The sequence below is a fragment of the Artemia sp. Qi Xiang Cuo genome, chromosome 1, assembly GCF_049724085.1.
Source record: "Artemia sp. Qi Xiang Cuo chromosome 1, ASM4972408v1, whole genome shotgun sequence".
NCBI classification, from domain to species: Eukaryota; Metazoa; Arthropoda; class Branchiopoda; order Anostraca; family Artemiidae; genus Artemia; species Artemia sp. Qi Xiang Cuo.
Genome location: NC_142794.1, coordinates 21,824,771 through 21,852,145, shown reverse-complemented (window position 1 = coordinate 21,852,145; position 27,375 = coordinate 21,824,771). Strand labels below are relative to the sequence as shown.

General features: G+C 37.9%; 1 protein-coding gene across 6 annotated transcripts in view; it reads left to right on the top strand.

Moving 5' to 3' along the window:
- The first annotated feature begins 201 nt into the window (after positions 1-201).
- Positions 202-27,375, top strand: part of AnxB10 (Annexin B10) — a 73,194-nt gene continuing 46,020 nt past the window's right edge. For 5 of the 6 annotated variants that reach the window (XM_089095212.1, XM_089095363.1, XM_089095149.1 and 2 more), the window contains exon 1: positions 202-351. In XM_089095212.1, the coding sequence (XP_088951338.1) occupies positions 337-351 (15 nt within the window). In that variant the 5' untranslated portion in view covers positions 202-336. The remainder of the gene's footprint in view (positions 352-27,375) is intronic. The other variant, XM_089095292.1, reaches the window with a different exon arrangement.

The window sequence follows — 27,375 nt, the reverse complement described above, 5'->3', positions numbered from 1 at the left end:
TTTATTCATGACCAAATTTCAGTGTACATGTTGTATAGTGTGTCAAAACCGTTTCCGGATCAAACTGGCCTGATTAATAAGATAGTTGAACCGCGATACGAACCCAAAAGATAGATGGCTTATTAATTTCGTCATTTGCGGTTTTTATATTCTTGAAACGTCGAGACGATTGCCAAAAATTTGGGAAAGAATCTCGCCCAGAGCTGATAGAGCGCTTGAATTCGTTATTGAGTCAAGACGAGAGAAAGGACTTGCGTCGTCTGTTTTTGAATTGAAGGTGTGACCGCTTCGTGTAAACAAGTAGTCCTTCTGGAGTAGGCTGATCTAATAAGGAATATGTCGGAATTTGAGGTTGGTTCATCTGCTAGGCTATGTACTTATTTTTTTTCGGCATTAGTGTACAGTTAGGCCCACTCAAAAGTAAACACCTAAAAATTCTGCTAACAACTTTTAGAAATCGTAAAATACAAACATATCATTAGGCTACTTATAGCGCTGAACTTTACTTTATCAACCCTCCCTTTCTCCTAATGTAGACATAAGGCCAAAACTATTAGACTAGGCTAACCGCTTTACAGCATCATGGGTAAATATTTCGCAGTTCATATTATTGACTTACGAATAAAGTGGACATACCGCTCAATGCCTTTTTTTATACTCTTTACGAATATAATACTCGCTTCTATCTCAAATTCAAATTTACCACCCTCCCCCTAATCTGCAATATACCCTGAATTGGAATACCATGAATTGTCGACGGCAGTTTTGAATCGCAAAATTCAGCTGCATTTTTGTCGACGGCATTCAAAAAACTTGAAACGGTAGGAAAATGTTTTGTATTTGAGCCACCTAATAAATGAGGTTTGAATTGTTATAAATAAGTTTTTTGGAATATGTTACTCTTGAACAACTTTATAAACTAGTGATATGTTTTTAACCACTTTTCAATAACTTAACTAGTGTTGATAACTTCTTAGTGTGGTTGCAATTCAGGGTATATATTTGCACATTAGGGGGGTGGGGTGGGTAAATTTGAATTTGCGATAGAAGCGATTATTATATTTTTAAAGAGCATAAAAAGGGCGTCGAGTGTTATGTTCACTTTAGTCGTAAGTCAATAATATGAACTGCGAAATATTTACCGTGTCATGTCTGTGCATAAGAATGACAACTTTTGGAAATATAACATTTAATAGAAATACAGCCGAAAAATGTGAATTATTAAAATGGAAAAAGCATCACAATATGATTATTAGAAACTGATGAAGGCTGGGGTGCAATTATGGTGGTTGTGACTGCTGTATTTGGAAAGATTGATCGACTGGTTCTATTCGTTTACATTTGTAGTGTTTTCTTAACATCAGAAATGTTGTCGCATAATGTCCAAAATCAATTAAAAAAATATACCACTCTATCCCCCATTCAATAATGTTTCCGACTCCGTATTAATCAATGCTATCGCAATTAAGTTCAAAGCTCTCTCCCTGTAATGCGACCAGATATAGCCCTAGGCTGTATGCACAAGCTTGATTATATTTTTAAAAATTGACTTTAGGTAAAATTCTACTTTAGCAACTTTTGGCTATCTTGGATAGGGGTTAGGTTAGGAAAATTAAATTTTCAGGGATGGGTCTACCGGCTAAAGTATATCCCGGGAATGTATTTTGAAATACTAACCTCCACTCTATCTCCCTCTAGAAGGTCCTGAATTTTGCCTTCATGCCAGGTCTATACCTATTGAAATTTTAACAAACCTATATTTTTCATTAATTTTCAGTCATGAGTTTCTTTTTCTCTGGATTTAACTCTAATATACAATTCCTGTTGCTTGGTAGAATTTTAAGCCATATCAATGTTTTTCTTCAAAATTTACGAAATGAATTTGCATAGGCTATCTTTAAAACCTTATAAATTGGGATTGAACAAAGTTGTGAAGCTGAAAACAACGTTGTGAAGCTGAAAACAATTTTATTGTACTTCTTTTAAGCAAAAGATTTATTTTTCAAGGTTTCACTTTTACTACACGCAGATTTTTAAAGGTCATCAAAGGTCAGGACCCTTAAGAGGGAAAAGGGGTGGAGGTAGGTTCTTCAAAATACCTTCCCAGGACATACTTTAGCCTGTAAACCCACCCCTGAAAGTTTCATTTTCCTAACCTAACTCCTTTCCAAAATAGCCAAAAGTAGCTAAAGTATAAATTTACCTTGACTTTATTTAGTATTATAAACAAACTGTTGATCAGAAATAAGCAAACGACGATTAGCTACCCCACGAAGTCAGCAAATTTTCGTATATTGCCCAGGGATGTGTATAAAACAGATTTTTCACTGACTGGCCGAAAACATTAACGGATGACCCCTTACCAACACACGCTTGCCCTATTTATGGCATGTTTTTCTATTATTCTATTTTTCACTTAAATTATTTTAGTGAGTGGGTTGCTTTTGGCGAGAAGATTAGGTAAAAGTGGCATAGCTAGTGGGGCCAGGGAGACGGCTGTCCCCTGGTGCACTCTCTTACATGGAGTCAAACTGAGTTTTTCTACTTAAGCTATATTTTGGCTTTTATGGGGGGGGGTGACAATGTCCCCGGGTACTGAAAACCCTAGCTATGCTTCTGGTGGGAGAAGGGGCACTTGGTAAACCTTAAACTGAACAGTGTGACGGATTCAAGAGAGCTCTCCTTGCTGGAACCAGCGGCGTCAAATTCCTGGAGGGTGGGGGGGGGCGAGTTGGAGCACATTTTCCCAAATCAAGTGAAAATGACATTAAAAACTGAAAAATTATTTATAAATTACCATAAAGGCAAAGATATACTAAAGAAAACTGGCCTGTTTTTCCGGATAATTGAATTATGCAGTGTTATTTTATTTTTGACAAGAACATTTGCAGAAACTAAATTTGGTACTTTTGCATTATGTGGGCACCGCGAAGAGACTGTATAAAGGAAACCAGTCACGAAACCCGTCAAACGGGCTATTTGCAAGAGACCGCTATAGATAAATGTTTGCAAAGTGTTGTTTCTCAATGACTTACAATATTTAAACGATTGTTTTTGGGGATTTCGGGGGGGGGGGGGGGAGGTACCTAGGTTAGGTTAGGTTACGTATTTAATATAAACTATGCTTTATCCCCCATCCCCCATAATTTGCAAATATATAGCCCAAATTTGTTTCTAAACTATTATATATTCATCCTATTTTATTTTATTTCATTAGCAATAACCAAACTTGACTTCTTCGCGGTGCCTGCATAATGCATCAGTACCCTAAATTTTAACTGGGGGAGGGGGAAAACTAAATTCTGGGAGGGGGAACTTGGGTCTGGAGGGGGAAGTTGTCCCTCCTGCTTCATAGCAAATGACGCCCCTGGCTGGAGCCCTCATAGACGCTATCAGCTTGAGATTTAGAATCGGTAATACTAAAAAATGCAGCATTTTTAGTTTATTTAAAAAAAATTGTCAACAATTTTTAAACCAGGCAAGACCATGAGAATCAGATAATGTTTGAGTCAGATCACATATATGTAGAAAAGGGACGAGCCTAAAAACGAGGAAATGGACTTTGGACGTCATTCCTTCCAAACCCATGTGGGTTTCTTGGACCAATCTTGGAGGGTGGATCTCCCTCTACACCTTCTTCGTGAAGGTTGGTTGACAAATAAAGGGTTAGAAAGAACCTAAGCCCGTTCAAACTGATGGGCTGGTACCCAGCCATACGCCCGGAAAATCGTGGCTTTCAGTGTTTGCCTGTTATTTTAAGACAATTTGCCTATAGTTCGGTTACTAACAAATTGAGCCACTACTTTTTCAAGAAATACGGGACTTTCACTCAAAATAATTCCCAGCAAATGGATAGATGTTTCTAGTACGGTAGTTTCGAAAAAGAGAATAAATCGTTAAAACTTCGAAAGTTTGGGAACCGAATGAGCAATCTAATCTTGCTATCATCCTTAATTTTATTATCAAACATCCGCAGAAACCTCTTAGAGGTGATGGAGAGCTTTTCAATCATCATTTACATTCTTTTCATTGAAAACTTTTTTAGCATCTGCATTTATATTTTAGCTTGACATCTTAAAAAATGCTGACGAACCGTTTCCCTGAAGTTTAAAGGGTACTGTTGTAATAAACGGACTCTTTTATATACGGCAATGCATACCAGTCACGAAATAGATCGAGACGCGTTATGAAAACAGGTTTACTCTGCCTTCTGGGATATAAACAAAGGCAAGAACTGTATTTAAATTGTTATTTTTTGGGGTTTAGAGGGGGGAAAAGGCACGTAGGTTAGGTTAGGCTACGTATTTAATATATGTTATGCTTTGCCCCCCCCCCCTAATGTGCAAATATATAGCTCAAATTTGTTTCTAAACTAATATCTATTCATCCTATTTTATTTCATTAGCATTAACCAAACTAGCACTAAATAAAAGAGTCCGTTTAGTACAATATTACCGTTTAAAGAATTAGGATTTGAATGATCAATTGTGACGTTGAACCGTGGGCCGTTTAAAAAGTTGTAGAAGAGATACTAGATGTCAGTGCTCAAGTGGTTTACAAATTTCCTTGTTATCTTCTCTCGTTGTGTATGTCAGATTATCAGTTGTCAAGGTTGTCAAGTACGGGTCTAAACTAAAACGCCGGTTCTTCGAAGGGTCGAGGAGGATGATGTGCTAAATGTCAGTGGTCAATCGCGGGTCTAAAACGCCGGTCCTTCGAATGGTGTATAGGTACTTATTCGTTATAGTGACCACACTATTATTCTTTATCTGTTGTAAAACCCGTTTCCCTGCGTGCATTCCGGGATAATTAATTGCTATGCAGGTATATTTTATTTAAATATTCAATGTATAGGGTTGGTTAGGTTAGATATTTAATATAATGCGTTCTTGATGGCCTTCTTTCCATAATTATCTGTTGTAGTTTCCCTAATTTTGTTACTAAAGTATTATATTATCATCATATTCTGGTATATTTCATTAGTATTAACCTAACGTCACTTCTTGGGTGTGGTGACTATAATACATAAGTACCGGTCTGGGTAGATATGCTAGTTGTCAGTGGTCAAATAAGCCTAAAACGCGATAGCTGCGAAAGGTCAGGGAAGATGTGCTAGATGTTAGTGGTCAATTAGAGGTCTAAAACGCCGGTGTTTCGAAAAATCGGGGAAGAGCTGCTAGATGTCAGTGGTCAAGTAAGTCTGAAACGTCGGTGCTCCGTAAGGTCCAGGTAGATATGCTAGTTGCTAGTGGTCAAGTAAGGGTCTAAAACACCGGTGCTTTGAAAGGTCGAGGAAGATGTGCTAAATGTCAGTGGTCAATTAAGTCTAAAACACCAGTGCTTCGAAGGGTCAAAGAAAATGTGCTAGGTGTATTCCAGAGGAATTGTTTATGTATAGTTTTAGGCACTCCTTGAGTGACCTTGAATGGTTCAGCTTAGGCACTCATTGTGGTATTTGTCGGTTATATAAAACACACTCGAGAATTTCGATCGCGAATGATGCGAACATGGCACAAGGAACTGGTCAAGCAACTTCTTTATACCAGATATTTATCTTTGGCTTGGTTGGAAAATAAATTTTACTACTAATACTACTACTAAAAAATCACCGCAGCACCAAGCCGCCTGAGGCCAATAGCAAAATATGGTATTGGCACGTTAAAAAATTGAGAGGGGATAGTCAATCCGGACTTGGCCGAGTTAAAGATAGGAATGGGGTCGCAATTAGCGATAATGAAAAAACTAAAGAGAGATGGGTCGAACATTTTGAGAATTTGCTTAACCGAGATAGAGTTGCAGGAAAAGATATAGAGGAAAATGAAAAAGTTTGTGATACCTTGGATGTGAAGGAAGATTTGTTTTGTGACGAGGAATTAGCAACAGTACTAAAAGGATTAAAGAATAATAAGGCTCCAGGTGCTGATAGGATGGTAAATGAGTTTCTTAAATATGGTGGCTCTGAGCTTAGAAATAAGTTACTGAAGATTATGAATATGATTTTTGAAAAAAGGGAAGTACCTAATGATTTTAGGAAAACCTTAATTAAGCCACTTTATAAGAAAGGTGATAAAAGTGAGTGTGGTAATTATCGAAGCATTATTCTGGTCTCTGTAGGTAGTAAATTACTTTGTAATATCATACTTTTTAGACTGAGAGATGCCGTAGACAAAGTTTTAAGAGAAGAGCTGTGAAGGCTCAGCGTGTTTTTCCACAGTTAAGAAAAGTCTGGAAGAATAGGAAGATAAGTCTGCAAACCAAGATTAGAATATTAGAAGCTATAGTGATTGCAGTGGTCAAATATGGCTCTGAAGCATGGATGCTCTGAAAAGCGGATGAAGATTTGCTAGATGTTTTCCAGAGAAATTGCTTAAGGGTTGTTCTGAGTACCCGGCTGACTGAACGTATTTCAAACAATAGGCTATACGAAAAATGTGGTTCAATACCGCTGTCTAGGCCTATAATGAAAGAAAGGTTGAGGTGGCTAGGGCACGTTGTGCGGATGAAGGATGACAGATTGCCGAAGATTGTTCTTTTAGGCCAACCATCTAGGGCTAAACGGAAAGCAGGTTGTCCCCGTCTGGAGTGGGAGGACGTCATAAAGAAAGATTTAAAGGAAATGGGAACTGCGTGGGTGGGTGTAAAAAGGGAGGCTTTGAATAGATTGGGGTGGAGGAGGAGCGTATTTAGCCCAGTTGGTATTTTGGTTAGTTTAGGTTGCGCCTTTAGTATATGCTATGTTTTACCCCCACCACCCCCAGTGTGCAAATATATAGCACAAAATTGTTTCTAAACTATTATATTTTCATCATATTTTGTAACCAAACTTCACTTCTCGATTGTGTATTATATAACCGACAAATACTTTCATTGTTTGAGGCACCTGCTGAATGGTGCAGCTTATTATTCTTCTGGTGTATCCACCATCCTTCGTTTTAAGGGTTGGATTTGTATACGCCTATCCAAATATTGATAAGTTGTCAATTGTTAACATAATTTGAAAATGTTAATAAGAGGTGTTAATAGAGGGATATTTGGCAAATAAGATGTTTAATTTACCTGGTGGTGCAAATTTAGGAAAAAAAAGGTGTAGTTCTTACTATCCTCAAGGCCATATCTAGGATTTTTGCTCGGGAAACATATTTGTTTCGGGGAGGGAGGGTCCAATTTTTTTAAAGAAAAATTTGTTTACATGTGTTTTGTTACGTTTTCGGTCAGAAATTTCAGGGGAAGGGGTCAAACCATTATTATAACAATGGTATAGTTATACCGATGTAATTTGCTTGCATTGAGTGTGCGGATAAAGCTGCTTTATTCCAATTTGTGCCGTTTGGGCGCTTTTTTGATGTGATTGCGCATCGAATTTAAATTTTTCCAATTGGTGTATTGCGCCAATTTCGCGCATGTCCAAAAAATTTGGCGCAATGGGGGCGCTTTTTACCTTCGCAATAACAATGACAAAACTCATTGAAATGCTGAACTCATTGAAACTCAAAGTGGGCGAATTTTGCCTTCACAATAACAATGACAAAACAATGAAAATGAAACTCTTGATGAAATTTTGGGCCAGAAATTTAGAATGATGGTTTGCTGTTTTTAGAAGTTAAATTTATATTTTATTTTTCTTTGTTGTTTAACTTTGAAAATTATCTTGAATACTAGTCGAAGATAAATATAATATTTAATTAAAAATGCACAAAACTAGTTCAAAGTTCGTTAAAAGGGAAACACAAATAAAATAATAATCGGAACTATTAAAGGACCTGCCAAGTACAATTTTGTCTCATATGTCTTTGGCTTCTGTTTCATGAACAAACAATCTCAGAACATTGCCTTTGGCCTGCAATTTTATATATAGTTGCATTAATAACGGCCGGTCTAATTTCTTATCTTTGACTTGGTCGTTCTTGTCGTTCTAATTTATATTTTGAAAGCTACGAAACATTTTGTTCTCATAACTAAGTTTGAGAATTTACATCTTTTTGAAGCTTAGGATTGCAATGTCATAAAAACATTGTATAAGGAAGTAAACTTTGATGTTACTTACCTAAATGACATTTCGGAGAGATGTAACCTTCAAGGATCATGCTTTTCTTTTGTTCTTCATTAGAAAATCCCATATATTAGTTATCTTTGTCAAACGCGGCTTTATCTTCCACGTTTTTGTATAACTTATCAGTATACTGTGTATAGCCTACTCAGTATACTGAGTGCCTATTTCTTTTTTTAGTTCTTTAATCACAATTTCCATTGTTGATAGGGAATAATTCAGCATAACCTTCAGAAAGTACTGTAAAATACCACTTTACATATTGGTAAGTATTTTTTTTTGTTAGATTTACTTTATTTTCCTCTTTTATTTAATTCTCTGACATACCAGAGAACTGAGGAAAGTATCTTTCTTGTCAAGCCAGAGACTGAGAACAGAAAATTTCGACCACGAAAGCGCATGTAATCTGTCGAAAAATGCTTCATTGTTTCAGATTTTGGAATCTGGCGCCGAAATCTGTCAATGAAGACTGAATCCTACCAATTTTGAGTTCTAGTATTCTGAAAGATGAAATTCACACAATTTGTGCGTATCTGGTAACGTTGTCTGTGAATCTGGTAACGTTCTCTCTTTTTTTTTGCACTCATCCCTGCAAGATCTAATTTCCCCTGAATTTCCAACTCTACCCAAAAAAAATATAGCGAAAATGCGCGGATGTCGCTTCTCTTTCGATTGCGCATTTTCGCTTCCCTTGGTGCGCTATCTAATGTCTGGCACCTGACATCACTGAACTAACAATACACAGCCTCTGCTTCGTTATTTCAACTACGAAAATTGGTGTAAAATATGGATAACTTTTTCGAATACAAAGATTATAGGAGTATTCCTTTGGCTTAGATCTTACTAGGGGCTCGTCAAGTGATATTTTTAAATAAATGTTCAAATATTCAGAAGTATAAATATTTGAGCAAAAAAGTAAATTTTCTTTTTATGACACCCCGTGGAGAAATCCTGCTGATACAACCCTTAAGTGTTGGATGTTATACCGATGAAAACTGACAAGAAATCATTTGTTGGTTTATCCTATTCAAGGATAACTAACTTAATCTATTGCGAATTAAATCAAAATCAAATTGACGGCTTTATATCATCATAAAAATAAAATTTATTGAAAATAGTGTGATATGGCATTTCAATTATGCATTACGTACAGGACAGCTCCAAAAATATTAACTAAGATTTATCGGTGTATCCAAAATTAGGGCTATGTTCTAACTACTACAAATTGGAGGATATGGCAGCCAGTGATCGGAAGATTCTTTATTATTATTCTTTTTTTTACCCGCCTACCAGATAATATAAAAAATCGATACTTGTCAATTAGCTGGTACACACCCAAGATAAAGCTAAAGGAAGCTAGCCAAACGGGTATCAGTCAATAGAGAATTGGATAGCAAAGCGTGGTTTGTCATTGCGTTTACAGTATTTAAACTATTGTTTTTTGGGGTTTGGGGGGGGGGGAGAGGAAGGTACCCAGGATAGATTACGTATTTAGTATATGCTATGCTTTGCCCCCCCCCCTTTCCACCCCTCAAATGTGCAAAAATATAGCCCAAATTTGTTTCTAAACTATTATATTTTCATCATATTTTGTTTTATTTTATTTCATTAGCACTAACCAAACTTGACTTTTCGCGTGCGTACCAGCTAATTGAAAAGTACCAAAAACATGAAACAACGAAGGAAAAAAAGTAATAAATGAAAAACAAAATCCAATAGGCAAGAAAAGGAGGGTAGTGTCAGCCAGAGGAAAAATCTGAACCAAAAATAAGCAGATATTTCAACAAGGACCCCCACCAAGTCTTCTTCAGTGCTCAGAAACAAATAAAAAAAGGAAAACAAAACCAAACCTAACCTTTTGCAGTAAACAACTTTTTACGGCTACAGACAGTGGAACCATAGAATTCTAACCTGATTCGTTTCTAAAGGCTTCCTTTTTAACCCAAAGAGTTCATTGATCGAAGAAAATGTTTCACAGGAACTATCGAAAAAAGCTAGGTTATTATTTGAGAAAATTCATTAAGCGGATAACCTCAGGTAACGAATTATATGCTCCATGTCTTAGCAATTGACTCTGCCAGAGAAAGCTCCAGCCAATTAAAAAAAAATTAACTCGGTAAATGGGCAAAGCTGAATCTCAGCTATTAAAATGGCCGTCTTACGATAAAAAGCTAAAACCGTAGGATTGCAGCAGATTAAAAGACAAAAATGCAGGAAACATCATATACTCGTATACAGCGAACATACGTTACAAAACGTTAAAAACTGATTTTACGTGAAAAAGCATTAAAATTGAGTATAAGTATATAATACTCAAGGCTGAGATTTGCTCAGTTTTTTGAAAAGATGCGTTTTTTTCAGTTTAAAGAAAACTGGTTAGTTCTCGACTTTTTTCTAAAGTTGGAATTTGACTGGCTTGTCGAGACGACGTGACTAGATTTTGCATTATTTTTGCTTGTTTATCAGCAAGTTTTCTCAAGGTATTCATGTCTTGGGTCCTGGGACACAACATCTGGCAATAGTCAGGTCCACACACTCCAGACTTGCATTTAGTTGCTGTGCTGCTATTTTTTCGTTCTGGCTTGGATAAAAAAAAAAAAATCCAAACATGCTAAGTAGTGATGTCAATCGAACTGTGCTCAGGAGAAAAATAGCACTGCCATAGATCTTGAGGTATATACTAACCATGTGCTCAATAAATCAAGACCTCAGTATTTAAGTCATCAAAGTCCAGAAACGTATATTTTGTCCAGAAGCATCTGAAGTACTGTGTTGTTTATGTTTGCCATTTCTTGAGATGTAGTAAAAAAGCGTTTATTAAAAACTGGACATAAGTTAACGAAGGAAGTAGGATATTTTCATAGAAGCTATTTTAGCAACTGGTGGCATCTCGTTCAGTACTCACAAACTAAGGATCAGTTTAGAAATGCACTGACGACTGCATTTGTTTAATAAATCGAGGACAAAAACAACATTTGGTAATAGTCGGGTCCACACGCTTTAAACTTGCATTTGGTAGTTGTGCTGTTCTTATGTCACTTTGGCCTGGGAAAAAAAAATCCGAACTGTTAAGTAATGATGTTGCTCGAACTGTGCTCAGGAGAAAAATGGCAGTTCCCTAGATCCGGAGGTCCTAGATACGAGGTCCTGAACATATTAACCATATGTTCAATAAATCGAGAGGTCAATTTTTTTGTCGACAAATTCCAGAAACGTATATTTTGAGCAGTATATCTAGAGTACTGTATTTTTTGTGTTTGCCATTTCTTGGGACCCATGTAGGTAAAATGGCTTTTATTAGAATTAGAATTCTCTATTCGTGTGTCTCTTGATGAAACCTATTGGAGTGGATGACTTTGAAAATCACATGATTACCAAGAATAGTTAATAACATATTGTTATGACTAGGGTGCGTACACATGAACTTCTTTCGTCGGAGGGAAGGGGTATAGCTTAAAGAAAAAAATGAATTGTATATAACATTTATAAAATCATTAAAAGTATCTTGATGTTTGAGTCCTTCTTTACATGCCCATCATGACTATTCTAGATCAATGGCCTTGATTCAAATTCTTTTGGGGAAAAAGACAAACTGGTCTCTTTATGCTCCTAATTCGAAACTCTAAGTACGGTTCACTTGATCTTTCGAGCCTACGTATTTCCTGGAACTCATTAAAGTTACAGCAAGATCATTTGTGCTTTATGTACTTTCTTAGAGACCGATTGCCGCTAAACGCAAGTTTTTAGTTTAACAAAAGACTGCATAGTCATTTCTTAAAATGTTTCTAAAAGGCAATATTTTCTTCTACAATTAAGTCACCTCTTGGAACTCTCACATCTGAAAATTGCATGCTTTTTAGTAGGCTACACACACTTCCAACTTTTTTTTTTAGTTTAGTATACGAAAGTAGATAGAAGTTTCGATCGATTCTTTGTTACTAAATACCAGTTCTATGTATGAGTTTATGCTTCAATTATTCAGTAATGGCATGTATACGTCATTTGTATGTGTGTAGGTGTATATGACGCCTTAAGACAGACCATTCCGCGAATTTAATGTTTGGCCGAAGTGGATGGTGAGTTTGAAGATAAAGCAGATAATTACGGTTATCTTAAAATCCAATATACCGAGCCGAAAAAGTATCCTGAAGAGATTTTGGGTTTTAACAGAACTTCTATAAAGAGAGGATTAAAAAAAAGCATATAGTCAATTTAGTTTTATTAAGTTTTACTTTAATATTTGATGTGGTGTTCTAAAGTGACCGCCTTCTTTGAAAAATGACGACCGCAAAATACAATTTTGGTACTTGTGCATTATATGGTAAACACCGCTAATGACTACAATGAAACCAGACAGGAAACCCGTTAAACGGGTATTTGCCAGAGATAAATGAAATACAAAGTGTGGTTTGTTATTGCGTTTACAATATTTAAACTGTTGTTTTTGGGGTTTAGGGAGGGGGGAAGTACCTAGGTTAGGTTACTTATTTAATATATGCTATGCTTTATATTACAACAACTACTATATTACAACTACTTTTGCTAGAAACTTATCAAACAGGTCGTGGTAACGAACTGTAAGTAAGGAGCGACCCGGCTCAACAGTATCCGAAACTCTAAAAAACGGAATTTTTATATCAATAGATATATCAACAGAATCGGATTTTTATGCTGATTTCAAATATATAAGTTTCATGAAGTTTGGTCCTACCCATCAAAAGCTACGAGTCTGAAAAAATTGCCTTATTTTCGAAAAAGAGGGAAAATACCCCCTAAAAGTGATAGAATTTCAATGAAAATCAAACCATCAGATTCAGCGTAACAGAAAACCTTACGGTAGATGTTTCAAGCTCCTATCTACAAAAGAGTGGAATTTTGTATTTTTGCCAGAAGAAAGATCACGGATGCGTGTTTATTTGTTGTTGTTTTTTTACGGAGTGATCATATCGATATAGTTCTAGAATATAGTGAGAGGGCTCATCCAAAAGGAAATTAAAAGTTCTAGTGCCCTTTTTAAGTGACCAAAAAACTGGAGGGCAAATTAGCCCCCTCCTGTGCTCACGTTTTCCCGAAGTCACCCAATCAAAATTTTGAGATAGCCATTTTGTTCAGCATAGTCGAAAATCTTATACATATGTCCTTGAGGATGACTTAATCCCCCACAGTTCCCGGTGGAAGGACTGCAAATTATGAACTTTGCCCATTGCTTACATATAGTTTTAGTTATTGAGAAGTATACAGACGTTTTCAGGACGGATTTTTTCGACTAGGGAGGGGGGGGTTCGGAGGAGGGGGTTACGTGGGAGGATGTTTCGTTGGGGGAAGGGACATTTCCATGAAGGGGCGCCGGATTTCCCAGCATTATTTAAAAAACTATCAGAAATTACGTAATAAAAGACAAGTTTTTTCTACTGAAAGTAAGGACCAAAATTAAAACTTAAAACGAACAGAAATTATTACGAATATTAGGGGGTTCGCTCCCTAGTTAATACCTTTCTCTTTGCAGTAACGTTTTTTTTAGTACTTTCAAAAGAGCTATCTATCAGAGCCAACGCTATAGCGTTGTCTATAGTAAAGGCCATACGGCTTCACTGTTTTATTATTTATTTATTATTTTTTTCCAAGAGGCACTTCATATGCAAGGGGTCGTCGTATAAACTTCAAAGGAGGCTCATTCGATTGCAAATCGAGAGTTCTAGTGCCCTTTTTAAAGGTCAAAAGTGATTGGAAGGCAACTAACACCCCTTCCACGCCTAGCGTTTCCCCAAACACATTTGAGGTAGCCATTTTGAGGTAGCCATTTTGCTCTACGTAGTTGGTTTCCAAATAGAAATTATGTTTTTCAGGAAGAAACTCTTCCCACAGCCCTCAGGGCAAGGGTTGTATGTTATGCCCTGGGAGCATATAAGCTTTTTATAGAAAGCTTTGTCGTAGAAACTTCAAAAAGGGCTCATTTGATTGGAAATTGAAAGGGCTAGTGCCCTTTTTAATAGTAGAAAGTGATTGGAGGGCAACTAACCCCTCTCTCATGCCCATCTTTTCCCCAAACACATCCAATCAAAATTTTGAGATATCCATTTTGTTCAACGCAGTTAAAAATTCTGGAAATTTGGTTTTGAGGATGACAAACCCCCCACAGCCCTCAGGACAAGGGTTGTAAGTTATGCCGTGGGGGCATTTAAAGTTTTTTTTATAGAAAGTGTTCTTGTAGAAACTTCAGAAAGGGCTCATTGGATTGGAAATTTAAATGGATAGTGTCCAATTTAATAGTCAAAAGTGATAAAGAAGGCAACTAACACCCCTCCCACGCCCAGCATTTCCCCCAACACATCCAATTAAAATTTTGACACAACCATTTTGTTCAACGTAGTTGAAAGTTCTGGAGATTATATCTTTGAGCAGGACACTCCCCCCACAGTCTTCAGGGCAAGGGTTATAAGTTATGCCCTGGGGCATACATGGTTCTAATGGAAGGAATGCTCGTATAAACTTTGAGAGAGGGCTCAATTTATTGGAAATCGAAAGTTCTAGTTTACTCTTTAAGCGTCAAAAGATATCGGAGGGTAACCATCCTCCTCTCCCCCACCGCACCCTTTTTTCCAAGTGCATCCGATAAAAGTTTTGAGACAGCTATTTTATTAAAAATAGTTCAAAGATCATATAACTACAACTCTTGTGCCAAAAAAACGCCCCAAGGCCCGGGGGCTGGCGTTGTAAGTTATGCCCAGGGGCATATATGGTTCTTATGGAAGGGATACTCGTATAAACTTCAAAGAGGGCTCATTTGATTAGAAATTGAAAGTTCTAGTTCACTTTTTAAGAGTCAAAGAGATTGAAGGGCACATAGCCCCCGGATACCACCAGATAGCTAACTTGACAGTATATATATATATATATATATATATATATATATATATATATATATATATATATATATATATATATATATATATATATATATATATATATATATATATATATATATATATATATATATATATATATATATATATTTTTGTATATATATATATATATATATATATATATATATATATATATATATATATATATATATATATGTGTATATATATATATATATATATATATATATATATATATATATATATATATATATATATATATATATATATATATATACAAATCTTTAAATTAGCCAACCGGCCAACCAGTATTTTAAGCCTAGGAGTCCAGCTGGACCACAGTTCATATATTATCCAGTATGATCATTCTCTATCTCACCCATTATAAAAACCCGGACCGGGGTGCGAGTGCTCCAGAGAACGTTTTGGCAGATATAAACATGTTAGACATGCTAGAAAGGTTAGTCTGTTTCCGACCGTTTCCATCAAAGTGCATTGAAACAAACGGAAATATAGCTAATGCAGAAACAAGCTAGACAAGCGAGACAAGCTAAGGCAGAAATAAGTGGGAGGAGCTTTTTGCTCACGAAGACCAGAAATGATCTGCGATAAGCTGGTATATTCTGTCTACTGTGAGCTGGACAAAAGGAAACATATTAAGAAAACAATTCTTACTCCATAATATGTAGAATAATCCTAGTTAACACATTTTGCAGGGGGAGAGCTTTTATCTTCACTTATTTCTTTGTCTTTCTAAGAAATTCATGAATTTCTTAGAGCCTATATATTCACAGAATATATACCCCCCCCCCTAATGTGTATATGTATACCTAGAATTGCATCCTCAATCTAAATATAAGATCCATTTGCATCACAAATGAACTTTACTCCCATGTTAGCCATGTGGTGGATTTCCCCTAGCGCCCTCCTCCACGCCCTTTTTTCGTCAAACCCATCCGATAAGAACTTTGATGTAGCCATTTTTTTTAAAATAGTTCAAAGATCATACAACAAAACTCCGGGGTCGACACAACCCCCCAGGGCCCGAGGGCAGGCGTTGTAAGTAATGCCCTGGAGGAATATATGGTTCTTATGGAAGGGATGCTCGTAAAACTTCAGACAGGGCTCATTCGATTGGAAAATGAAAGTTCTAGTTCACATTTTAAGAGTCAAAAGAGATCGGAGGGTAACTAGCCCCCCCCTCTCCACACCCTATTTTTTTGTATATTGTTCAAAAATTAGATAACAAAAAACTGGGTGTCATCACAACCCCCCAGGGTCCAAGGGCAGGCGTTGTAAGTTATGCCCTGGGGCATATATGGATCTTATGAAAGGGATGCGTGTATAAATTTCAGAGAGGGCTCATTTGATTGGAAATTGAAAGTTCAAGCTCATTTTTTAATAGTCAAAACATATCCGAGGGTAACTACCCCCCCCCCCCATCGCACCCTTTTTCCCCAAGCCCATCCGATAATATTTTTAAAAGAGCCATTTCATTTAAAATAGTCCAAGGTCAGAAAAGAAAAACTCCTGTGTCGACGCAACCCCCAAGGCTCGGAGTCAGGCGTTGTAAGTAATGCTCTGGGGCATATATAGTTCTTATGGAAGGAATGCTCGTATAAACTTTGGAGAGGGCTCATTTGATTGGAAATTGAAAGTTCTTATTTACCTTTAAGAGTCAAAAGAGACTGGAGGGCAACTAGCCCCCCCCCCCCCAATACCCTAAATGTATCAAATAAAAATTTTGAGATAGACATTTTGTTAAAAATAGCTCAAAGTTCAGATAAAAAAAACTCCAGTGTGGACACAGCACCCCCAGGGCCGGGGGTAGGCTTTGTAAGTTATGCCCTGGGGGCATATATGGTTGTTATGGAAGGCATGATCGTATATAGTTCATAGAGGACTCATTGGTTTGAAAATTGAAAGTTGTGATTCACTTTTTAAGAGTCAAAAGTGTTCGGAGGGCAGCTAGCCTCCCCCCACACTCCATTTATTTTTTCCCAGAGGCACTTCATATAGAAGGGGTCGTCGTAGACTTCAAAGAGGGATCGTTCGATTGGAAATCAAGAGTTCTAGTTCCCTTTTTAAGAGTCAAAAGTGATCAGAGGGCAACTAGCCCCCCCTTACCCCTTTTCCCCAAAATACATCTGATAAAAAAAAAAATCAAGTAGCCATTTTGTCAAAAATAGTTCGAAGATCATAAAACAAAAACTCTTTTACGTATGGCCATTTGGTTAAAAATAGTTCAAGGGTCAGATAAGAAAAACTCCTGTGTCGACGCAGCCCCCAGGGTCCGAGGCAGGGGTTGTAAGTATTGATCTAGGAGCATATATGGTTCTTATGCAAGTTATGCTCTTGTAAACTTCGGAGAGGGCTCATATGATTGGAAACTGAAAGTTCTAGTTCACTTTTAAAGATTCAAAAGATATCAGAGGCAACTAGCCCCCCCCCTCGATGCCCTTTTTTCCTCAAACCCATCCGATAAGAACTTTGAGATAGCCATTTATTTAAAAATGGTTCAAAGTTCAAATAATGTAAACTCCTGGGTCGACACAAGCCCCCAGGGCCCGGAGGCAGGGGTTGTAAGTAATGCTCTGGGGGCATATATTGTTCTTATGGAAGGGATGCTTGTATAAACTTCGGAGAGGGCTCATATGATTGGAAATTGAAATTTCTCGTTGACTTTAAGAATCAAAAGAGATCAGAGGGCAGCTAGCCCCCCCCCCCTATCCACACCCTAATTTCCTCCAACCCATCCGATAAACATTTTGAGGTATCCATTTCCTTCAAAATATTTCAAATGTCAGATAAAAAAAACCGATTTCGACACAACCACCCAGGGCCGGGGGGGGGGGGGCATGCGTTGCAAGTTATGCCCTGGGTGCATATATGGTTCTTATGGAAGGGATGCTCGTATAAACTTCAGAGGGCTCATTTGAATGGAAATTGAAAGTTTTAGTTCAATTTTTAAGAGTAAAAAGAGATCGGAATGTCCCTAGCCCCCCCCCCGCGCCCTTTCTTTTCCAAACCCATCCGATAAAATTGAGATAGCCATTTTTCAAAAAAATAGTTCAAAGGTCAGATAACAAACACTCCGGTGTCGACACAACCCACGGGCCCGGGGGGCAGGCATTGTAAGCTATGTCCTGGGGCTGTATATGGTTCTTATGAAAGGGATGCTCGTATAAATTTCAGATAGGGCTCATATGAATGGAAATTGAAAGTTCTAGTTCATTTTATCAGAATAAAAAAAGATCGGAGGGCATCTAGCCCCTCCCGTCTTCCACGCCTTTGGGTTTATTGGATGGATAAACCCATCCGATAAAAATTTGAGGCGACGATCTTGTTAAAAATAGTTCAAACATCAGATATTGAATTTCCGGGGTCGACACAACCCCCCCAGGGCCCAAGGACAGGTGTTGTAAGTTATACTCTGGGGGTATATATGGTTCTTATAGAAGGGATGCTCGTATAAACTTCAGAGAGAGCTCATTTAATTGAGAACAGAAAGCTCTAGTTCACTTTCAAAGAGTCAAAAGAGACCGAAGGGCAATTAGCCCCCCCCACGCCATATTTTCCCCAAACTAATCCGATAAAAACTTTGAGATAGCCATTTTGTTAAAAATAGTTCAAATATCAGATAATAAAAACTCCGATGTTGACACAAACCAATTTTTTTAATTTGATATTGTTACTATGATACCAGTTTTGATACTTTGATGAACATTTGATTTTTTTAAGTAAGTTTGATTTTGAAATAAGGAATTTTTAAAAACTTGTTTTGCAATCAAAAACGAACTAAAATTAATTAAAAAAAATTCTGAAAAATAAGTTTTTCAAAGAAAAGTAAAGACCATTTAAACTTAAGCTCATTAGATACAAATACCTGTTAAAATTCAAACTAAAAAAGACCAGAAATTACTATTAAAGAATAAATTAAACCAAAAACGAACAGAATAAAAAATCATAGCAAAAATATACAACAAGTAATAATATAAAGGAATAAATAGATCTTAAAGTGAGTGATGCTTAGATTGAATATGAAAATCAAGCTTAAAACGAAAAAAATATTTTGCTATTGAAGTATAAATGAAGCTTAAAACGAACAGAAATTAAATAAACAATCAATGCAAACAAACATACCATATATATTAATGTAAATGAAAAAATAAATCTTAAAACGAGTGAAACTTAAATTGAAAATGCAACTCAAGCTTGAAACGAACAAAAATTACTGCAAACAAGAGTTTGGGTATCGCCTCCTTCTCTCACTAAAAGTCTAAAACCTACTGCGTCATTGGCGCTTTACTGAAAACTATGCGTCTTAAACTGTCTTGGAAAGTATAAACAACATCAAATTGAATATTTGATGCATAATGATATTAATTGTTGAAAGATCAAACAGTTCAAGAATTTATTTTACTGTAATTTTTTTTATTTTCAATGCTGTAAGAACTGGAAAAGAAAATATTTTTAAAATAGTTCGTTTTCAGTTAAGCGCCAATGACGCTGTAGGCTTTTGGTTTTTATTTACAGTTAAGGAAGGGGGCAGTATCACGGATGCGTGTTTATTTTTTTTTTCAGGGGTGATCTCATCGACCCAGAAATAGTTCGGAGGGCTCATTCGAACGGAAATTAAAAGTTCTAGTGCCTTTTTTAAGTGACTAACAAAAGTGGAGGGCAACTAGGCCCCTCCCACGCTCATTTTCCCCAAAGTCACTCGATCCAAATTTGAGATAACCATTTTGTTCAGTATGGTCGAAAAATACAGTAACTATGTCTTTGAGGATGACGTAATCCTCCACTGTCCCCGGGGGAAGGGCTGCAAGCTATGAACTTTGCCCAGTGTTTACATATAGTATTGCTTAATGGGAAATATACAGAAGTTTTCAGGGTCGATTTTTTCTGGTAGTTGGGGGCGGGGGGGGGGGGTGGATCGGGGGTTACATGGGAAGATCTTTCTTTGGAGGAAGTCTTCATAGGGTAAGGGACAGTGCTATGAAGGGGGCGCCAGATTTCCCAGCATTATTTAGAAAAAACGATCAGAAATTAAATTAAAAAAACAGTTTTTTAAACTGAAAGTAAGGAGTAACATTGAAACTTAAAATGAACAGAAATTATTACATATATGACTGGTTTTGCCCTCTAGTCATTACCTGGGTTTTTACGCTAAAGTTTTTTTTGGTACTTTCATCGGAGCTATTTATTTTAATTAACGGCCTTTGTGATTAAGGGGTCATTCTTAAAGAATCGGAATAAAATTTGAACTTTTGCGTAAAGAGCCAGGTATTGACTAGGGGGTGAATCCCCTAATATACGTAATAAAAATAACACGAATATTGAAGTTCGTTACGTAAGTTAATTCGTAGGTTACGTCTGATCAAAATTTTGAGAAAGCCATTTAGCCAAAAAAAAAAAAAAAAAATAATATGCAAATTTCGTTTTAATTATTCATGTACGGTGAGCCAAAATCAAAGCTGCATTAATTCAAAAACGTTCAGAAATTAAATAAAAAAAATAAGTTTTTTTTAACTGAAAGTAAGGAGCGACATTAAAACTTAAAATGAACATTTACTATTCCATATATGAAAGGGGCTGTCCCCTCCTCAGCACCTCGCTCTTAACGCTAAAGTTTGCCTTTGTCTCACAACTTTATTTTTTAAAACAATAAAAAACTTTAGCGTAAAGTGCGAGGCGTTGAAGAGGGGGCAGCTCTTTTCATTTACGGAATAATTTCTGTTCGTTTTAAGTTTTAATGTCGCTCCTTACTCTCAGTTAATAATTTTTTTTTAATTTAATCACAGTACATAGCCACCTCAGGTCAACATCACCACGCATGCTTATATTCAAAGCCTCATATTCTTCTGTGAAGTTTTCACTTGCATTCAATCATTTTTATGATTTTTTTTTGTGACTTCAACGATGGCTTGCTTTTGGCTTAGCACCAGTTGGTATTTTATTTTATGGCATTCAACGATGGCCTGCTTTCCGTTTGGTCACAGCTGGCTTATGCGTAAAACTCGTAGAGCTCGTGCGTAATTCCTCGTGTAAAACGTGACCTAAACAGCCAAGGCTTATCTCTTGTGTTAAATGAAAAAAAAAATTAATTTTCAACTGAAAGTAAGGAGCAGCATTAAAACTTAAAGCGACCGGAAATTTTATGTATATGAAGGTGGTTGCCCCCTCCTCAATACCTCGTTCTTTACGGTAAAGCTTGACTTTTTGTTCCGATTATTTAAGAATGAGTCTTGAAACACAAGGGCCGTTTAATTAGGATTAATTAAAAAAAAAAAATCCACAAAATAAGTTTTTCAAAGAAATGTAAAGAAGTCCATTAAACAAAAAATCAGCAAAAATAAAATCAAATAATCTACCAAGCGTGAAACTACCACAAATCAGGATCAATAAATAAATGAAACCTAAAACGAACAGGAATTACAATAAATAACCGAGTCAAACTCAAAACGGGCAGAAATTAACATAAGTTGGGCTCAAAACCCCTATGCCTTCCCAAGGCCAGAACAAAATTTGCACTTTGCTGAAAAAATATAAATGTTTTTACTTTTTTAACTTTAATAAACCAAATAATACTAACATTTTGATTACTAAAATATCAGCACATGTATATTAAACTGAGAAGGCACATTTATTTGTATTTTTTCTTGTATTGTATTATTTGTATCTTTTTTTTTTAATTCAAAATTTTGATTGGATGTGTTTGGGAAAACGGTGGACGTGAGAGGGGCGTTAGTCGCTCTCCAATCCCTTTCAACTATTAAAAACGGCACTAGCCCTTTCAATTTCCAATTGAATGAGCCCTATTTAAGTTTCTACGACAACGCTTTCATTAAAAACCTTATATGCCCCTAGGGCATAACTTACAACCCTTGCCCTGAGGGCTGTGGGAGGGGGGGGGAGGGGTTTTCATCCTAAAGGACCTAATTTCCAAAATTGTCAACTACGTTGAACAAAATGGCTCTCTACAAATTTTGATTGGATGTGCTTGGGGAAAAGGTGGGCGTGAGAGGGGGGTCAATTACTTTCCACTCACTTTCGACTATTAAAAAGGGCAATTTCAATTTCCAAACAAATGAGCCCTTTTTAAAATCTTTACAACCACTTTCTATATAAACCTTATATAGAAAGCTTAAACAGAATTATATAGAAGTTTAAACCTATATAAACTTACAACCCTTGCACCGATGGCTCTGAGGGGTTTATCATCCTAAAAGACCCACTTTCCAGAACTTTCGACTACGTTGAACAAAATGGATATCTCAAAACTTTGATTGGATGTGTTTGGGAAAATGGTGGGCGTGAGAGGGGGTTGAATGCCCTTCAATCAATTTCGACTATTAAAAGGGCACTACTAGCCCTTTCAACTTTCAATTGAATGAGCCCTTTTTGATGTTTTTACAACACCGCTTTTTGTAAAAATCTTACATGATCCCAGGTTATAACTTAAAACCTTTCCCCAGAGGGCTGTGCGGGGGGGGGGGGATGGGTTGCCATCCTTAAAGACCTAATTTCCGAAACTTTTAACTACGTTGAACAAAATGGCTATCTAAAAATTTTTGATTGGATGTGTTTGGGGAAAAGGTGGGCGCGAGAGGGGGGTTAGTTACCCTCAAATCACTATTAACTATTAAAGAGAGCGCTAGTCCTTTGAATTTTAAATCGAGTAAGCCCTTTTTCAAGTTTCTACTACAAAGCTTTCACTAAAAACCTTATATGCCCCCAGGGCATAACTTATAACCCTTGCTCCGAAGACTGTGAGGGGAGTGTCCTGCTCAAAGGTATAATTTGATGAACTTTAAACTGCGTGGAACAAAATGGCTATCTCAAAATTTTGATTGGATATGTTTGGGGAAATGGTGGGCGTGGAAGGTATAATTTGATGAACTTTAAACTGTGTGGAACAAAATGGCTATCTCAAAATTTTGATTGGATATGTTTGGGGAAATGGTGGGCGTGGAAGGGGTGTTAGTTGCCTTCCAATCAATTTTGACTATTAAAAACGGCACTAGCCATTTCGATTTTCAATCGAATGAGGCCTTTTTGAAGTTTCTACGACAAGGCATTCTATAAAAACCTTATATGCTCACAGGGCATAACTTACAGCCCCTGCCCTGAGGGCTGTGGGGGAGTGTCCTCCTCAAAAACATAATTTTTATGTGGGAATCAACAACGCTGCATCAAACGGCTATCTAAAACTTTGGATTAGATGTGTTTGGGGGAAAGGTGGGCGAGAGAGGAGGGTTACCTTAGACCTTAGATCCACCTGTGCCTCCAGAGGCACCCAGGGAATCAAGAAGGAGCCGCCAATCTTCCCGCCGGTTTGCTGCTGCAAGTATGTCCTCCCACTGAGGTTGGATTGATGTGTGCAGGTTACGAAGATCTGTCTGGTACTTTCGACGCAGGGTGTTTCTGGGTCTGTCCCTACGGCGTGGACCCGATGGCTGCCAATGGAGCGCTGCATTTGGTAGTCGGAAATTGTCCATACGTAGTACATGGCCAAGGTATCTCCATCGGTAGACTCTCATGATATGTGTCACAAGAGGCTGGCCAGTCTTGTCACGGATGAATCGTTTTGTTATTCTCTGCTGCCAACGGATGTTGAGAATTCTTCTGAGACATGTGTTTTCGAAAGCAAGTATTCTTAGCTCTTGTTCCTGGTTCAGGTGCCAAGTTTCGGCAGCGTAAAGCAGCACTGGCATAACATTGCTATTGAACAGTCGTAACTTTAGCCGTATAGAGAAGCTTTGGGACCGCCACACTTTCCGTAATCTATTGAAGGCCCCATTAGCTTGGCCGATTCTTGTGAGCACTTCTTTTGTGGTCGATCCGGTACTTTCTATTATGCTTCCCAAGTATTTGAAATGGACAACTTAACTCTATGTGTTGGTCTCCGCAAGTGATGCTCAGGGGTGAATCTGTGGTAGCCATGGATTTTGTTTTCTCATTATTTATTTTTAGGCCGACATGGCCGCCTCTCTCCCTCACTTTGTCAAGGAGTTCTTGGAGTCTTTGCTTGCATGATTCTAGGACGGCGATGTCGTCAGCGAAGTCTACGTCACTGAGGCGTGTTTCTGGATTTAGCTGGATTCCGTCTGTGCTTGTACTTTGCAGTATGTAATCAATGACAATTACGAAAAGTAGCGGTGACAAGACGCAACCTTGCTTAACTCCTGACATAATGCGGAAGAAACGGGTTTGACCATCTGGTGTCTTTACACAGCACTCACTATCTTCATAAAACGCAACAATCAGTGAGACTATCTTTTCAGGGATTCCGTAATGCAGCAGGATCTTCCACAGACTTTGGCGGTCTACTGAGTCAAATACCTTCTCAAAATCGATGAAAATCATATATATTTTAGAGCGCCATTCTCTGCTTTCTTCCGTCAGTAGCCGTAGGGTGAATATCAAGTCTGCACATGAACGGTTCGGTCTGAATCCATGTTGCTCGTCGCGAAGGTGTCTGTCGAGCTGCGAGCTGATTCTCTGCAGTAAAATGTGCGTCAGCAATTTGCTAGGTATGGAAAGCATGCAGATTCCTCGCCAGTTGCCTGGGAAGGACGTATCGCCTTTCTTAAAGATCCTCACAAGCGTGCTGCGTTTCCAATCTGAAGGTACTTTGGCGGTCTTCCAGATTACTGCGAACAACGCTGTCCAGAACTGGATGCATGTCATAACAGTCGCGTTGATCATTTCCGCCGATATCCTGTCTTCGCCAGGCGACTTCCCATTTTTCAGCTTCTTTGCTGCTGCTATAATTTCAGTGGATGACGGCGGATCCGTGCTGATATCTAAGGAAAACAGTGTTGTTGCTGGGATCTCTGGGGGATCCTCTAGTGGAGGTCTATTTAACAGCTTCTCGAAGTGACTGGCCCAAACTTCGTTTACGTCAGACTGCTGTGTTTTCAGGATGCCCGCGGGGTCTGTTACTGGTCCATGTTGAATAGAGGATTTCTTTCAAATAATCTCATTAGTGATTTTATAGACGGTTCTTGAATCACCTCTCTCCGCCGCCTCTTCTGCCTGCGCTGCTTTTCGCTCCAGCTGTTTTCTCCGGTCTTTTCTGACACTCTTCTTTACCTCTTTATCCGCGGCTCTGTATTCATTGTTTCTGAGGATCTGTCGGTTGGGGGTTTGTCTTTGGATAAGTGATGCTTTTACTTTTTTCTTGTCTCTATGAGTTCCCATGTTTGGTCATATAGCCACTGGTCTTTTGGGCTCTCGCGGTACCCAATAGTGGCTTTCGCGGCATCGTGAAAGCACAACTTTATGTTTTCACAGTGTTGACTGCTATCAGCATCATCTAGTAAAGACAAGGCTTCAAATCTATTCCGCATCTCTAGATTAAAAGCTTGGTTGAATTTGCTTTTCTATTTCTTTTCAATTTGAGGCGGATTTTTGCTGCCATCAGATTATGATCTGAGCCAACGTCAGCTCCTCTATATCCCCTTATATCAAGTAGGCTTGATCTCCACTTCCTGCTCCGAAGACAATGGTCAATCTGATTTAGGGTATGGCCATCGGGAGATATCCACGAATATTTTTGTACATCCCGATGAGAAAATAGGGTACCTCCGATTACTAGGTCGTTAAGGAGCGCGAAATCGATAAGTAGTACTCCGTTTTTGTTTCGCTGGCCCAGGCCATGCTCTCCAAGAACCTCAGGGGAAAACAATTGATTGTTACCTACTTTCGCGTTAAAGTCTCCTAGAAAACATGCCACGTCATTCCGTGGTATGTCGTTTGCCATGGAGTGGAGAGCTCTGTAAAATTCGTCTTTTGCTTCGTCGGTGGCATCATTGGTGGGTGCGTAGCATACTATTACTGACAGTTTCACATGCGCGCCGATGAAGCGGACTTTCAGGATTCTAGGTGACACCGGTGTCCAATGTAGTAGAGCTTGGGAAGTCTGTTTTGTCATCATTAGTGCTACTTCGTATTCACGCTTTTGCTGCGATCCACTGTATATAATGGTCACATCTCCATCCAGTTTATTCGATCCAGATCCTAGCCATCGAACTTCTGACACAGCCAGAAGGTCAAGATGGTAATCTTTCAGTGCTCTTAGCACTTGTTCAGTATTGGAGTCTTGAGACATTGTGCGGACGTTCCAGAAACCAAATTTGAGGTGTTGTTTCGCATTCATAAATCTTGTCCGTGGGCATGCAGAGGTCGTCATCAAAAGGGGGTTCGAAAATCCATGGCTCAGATTTGATGTTTCGGTGTAAGTTAGGATTTCCCCCGAGGGCAGGCCCTTGAGGTCCCGGGTGTGGGTCGCAAGCCCACAGCCCAACCCTCCCTCTTTATCCTGGCTTGGGACAGGCTGCATACGCAGGCCCTCAAATCACTTTCAACTATTAAAAAGGGCAATAGACCTTTGAATTTCCAATCGAATGAGCCCTTTTTCAAGTTTCTACGACAGAGATTTCAATAAAAACTTATATACCCATAGGGCATAACTTATAACCCTTGCCCTGAAGACTGTGGGGGGAGTGTCCTGCTGAAAGGTATAATTTCCTGAACTTTAAACTATGTGGAAAAAATGGCTATCTTAAAATTTTGATTGGATGTGTTTGCGGAAATGGTGGGAAGGGGTGTTAGTTGCCTTCCAATTACTTTTGACTATTAAAAAGGGCACTAGCCATTTCAATTTCCAATCGAATGAGCCCTTTTTGAAGTTTCTACGACAACTCGTTCTATAAAAACCTTATATGCCCCCAGGGCATGACTTACAATCCTTGCCCTGAAGGATGTGAGGGAGTTGTCATCTTCAAAGACCTGATTTACAGAACTTGAAATTATGTTGAATACAATAATTATCTAACAACTTTTATTGGATGTGTTTGGGAACAAGATGGGAATAAGAAGGGGGTTATTTGCCTTCCAATAACTTTCGACTATTAAAAAGGGCACTAGCCTTTTGAATGTACAATCGAATGAGCCTTTTTTGAAGTTTCTACGACAGCGCCTTCAATAAAAACCTTATATGCCCACAGGCCATAACTTACAACCCTTGCCCTGAGGGCTGTGGGGGAGTGTCCTCTTCAAAAATATATTTTCTATTTGGAAATCAACTAAGTTGACCAAAATGGATCTATAAAAGCTCTGTGGGAACTTGTCTTGAGAAAGGGTGGGCGTGGAAGGTGTGTTAGTCGCCTTCCAATTACTTTTGGCTATTAAAAAGAACACAAGCAACAACAATTTCCGATTGAATGGGCCCTTTATGTAGTTTCTATAACTATTTTCTTGATACATCATGTCTTGGTTTACGGGAAAAAACAAATAAAAAATAATATATTATGCCAACATAGTTCTTATATGCCCTCAGGGTATAACTTAAAACCTTTGCCCCGAGGGTTGTGGAGGAGTGTCCTCGTCAAAAACATATCTTCTATCTGGAAATCAACTACGCTGAACAAAATGGATATC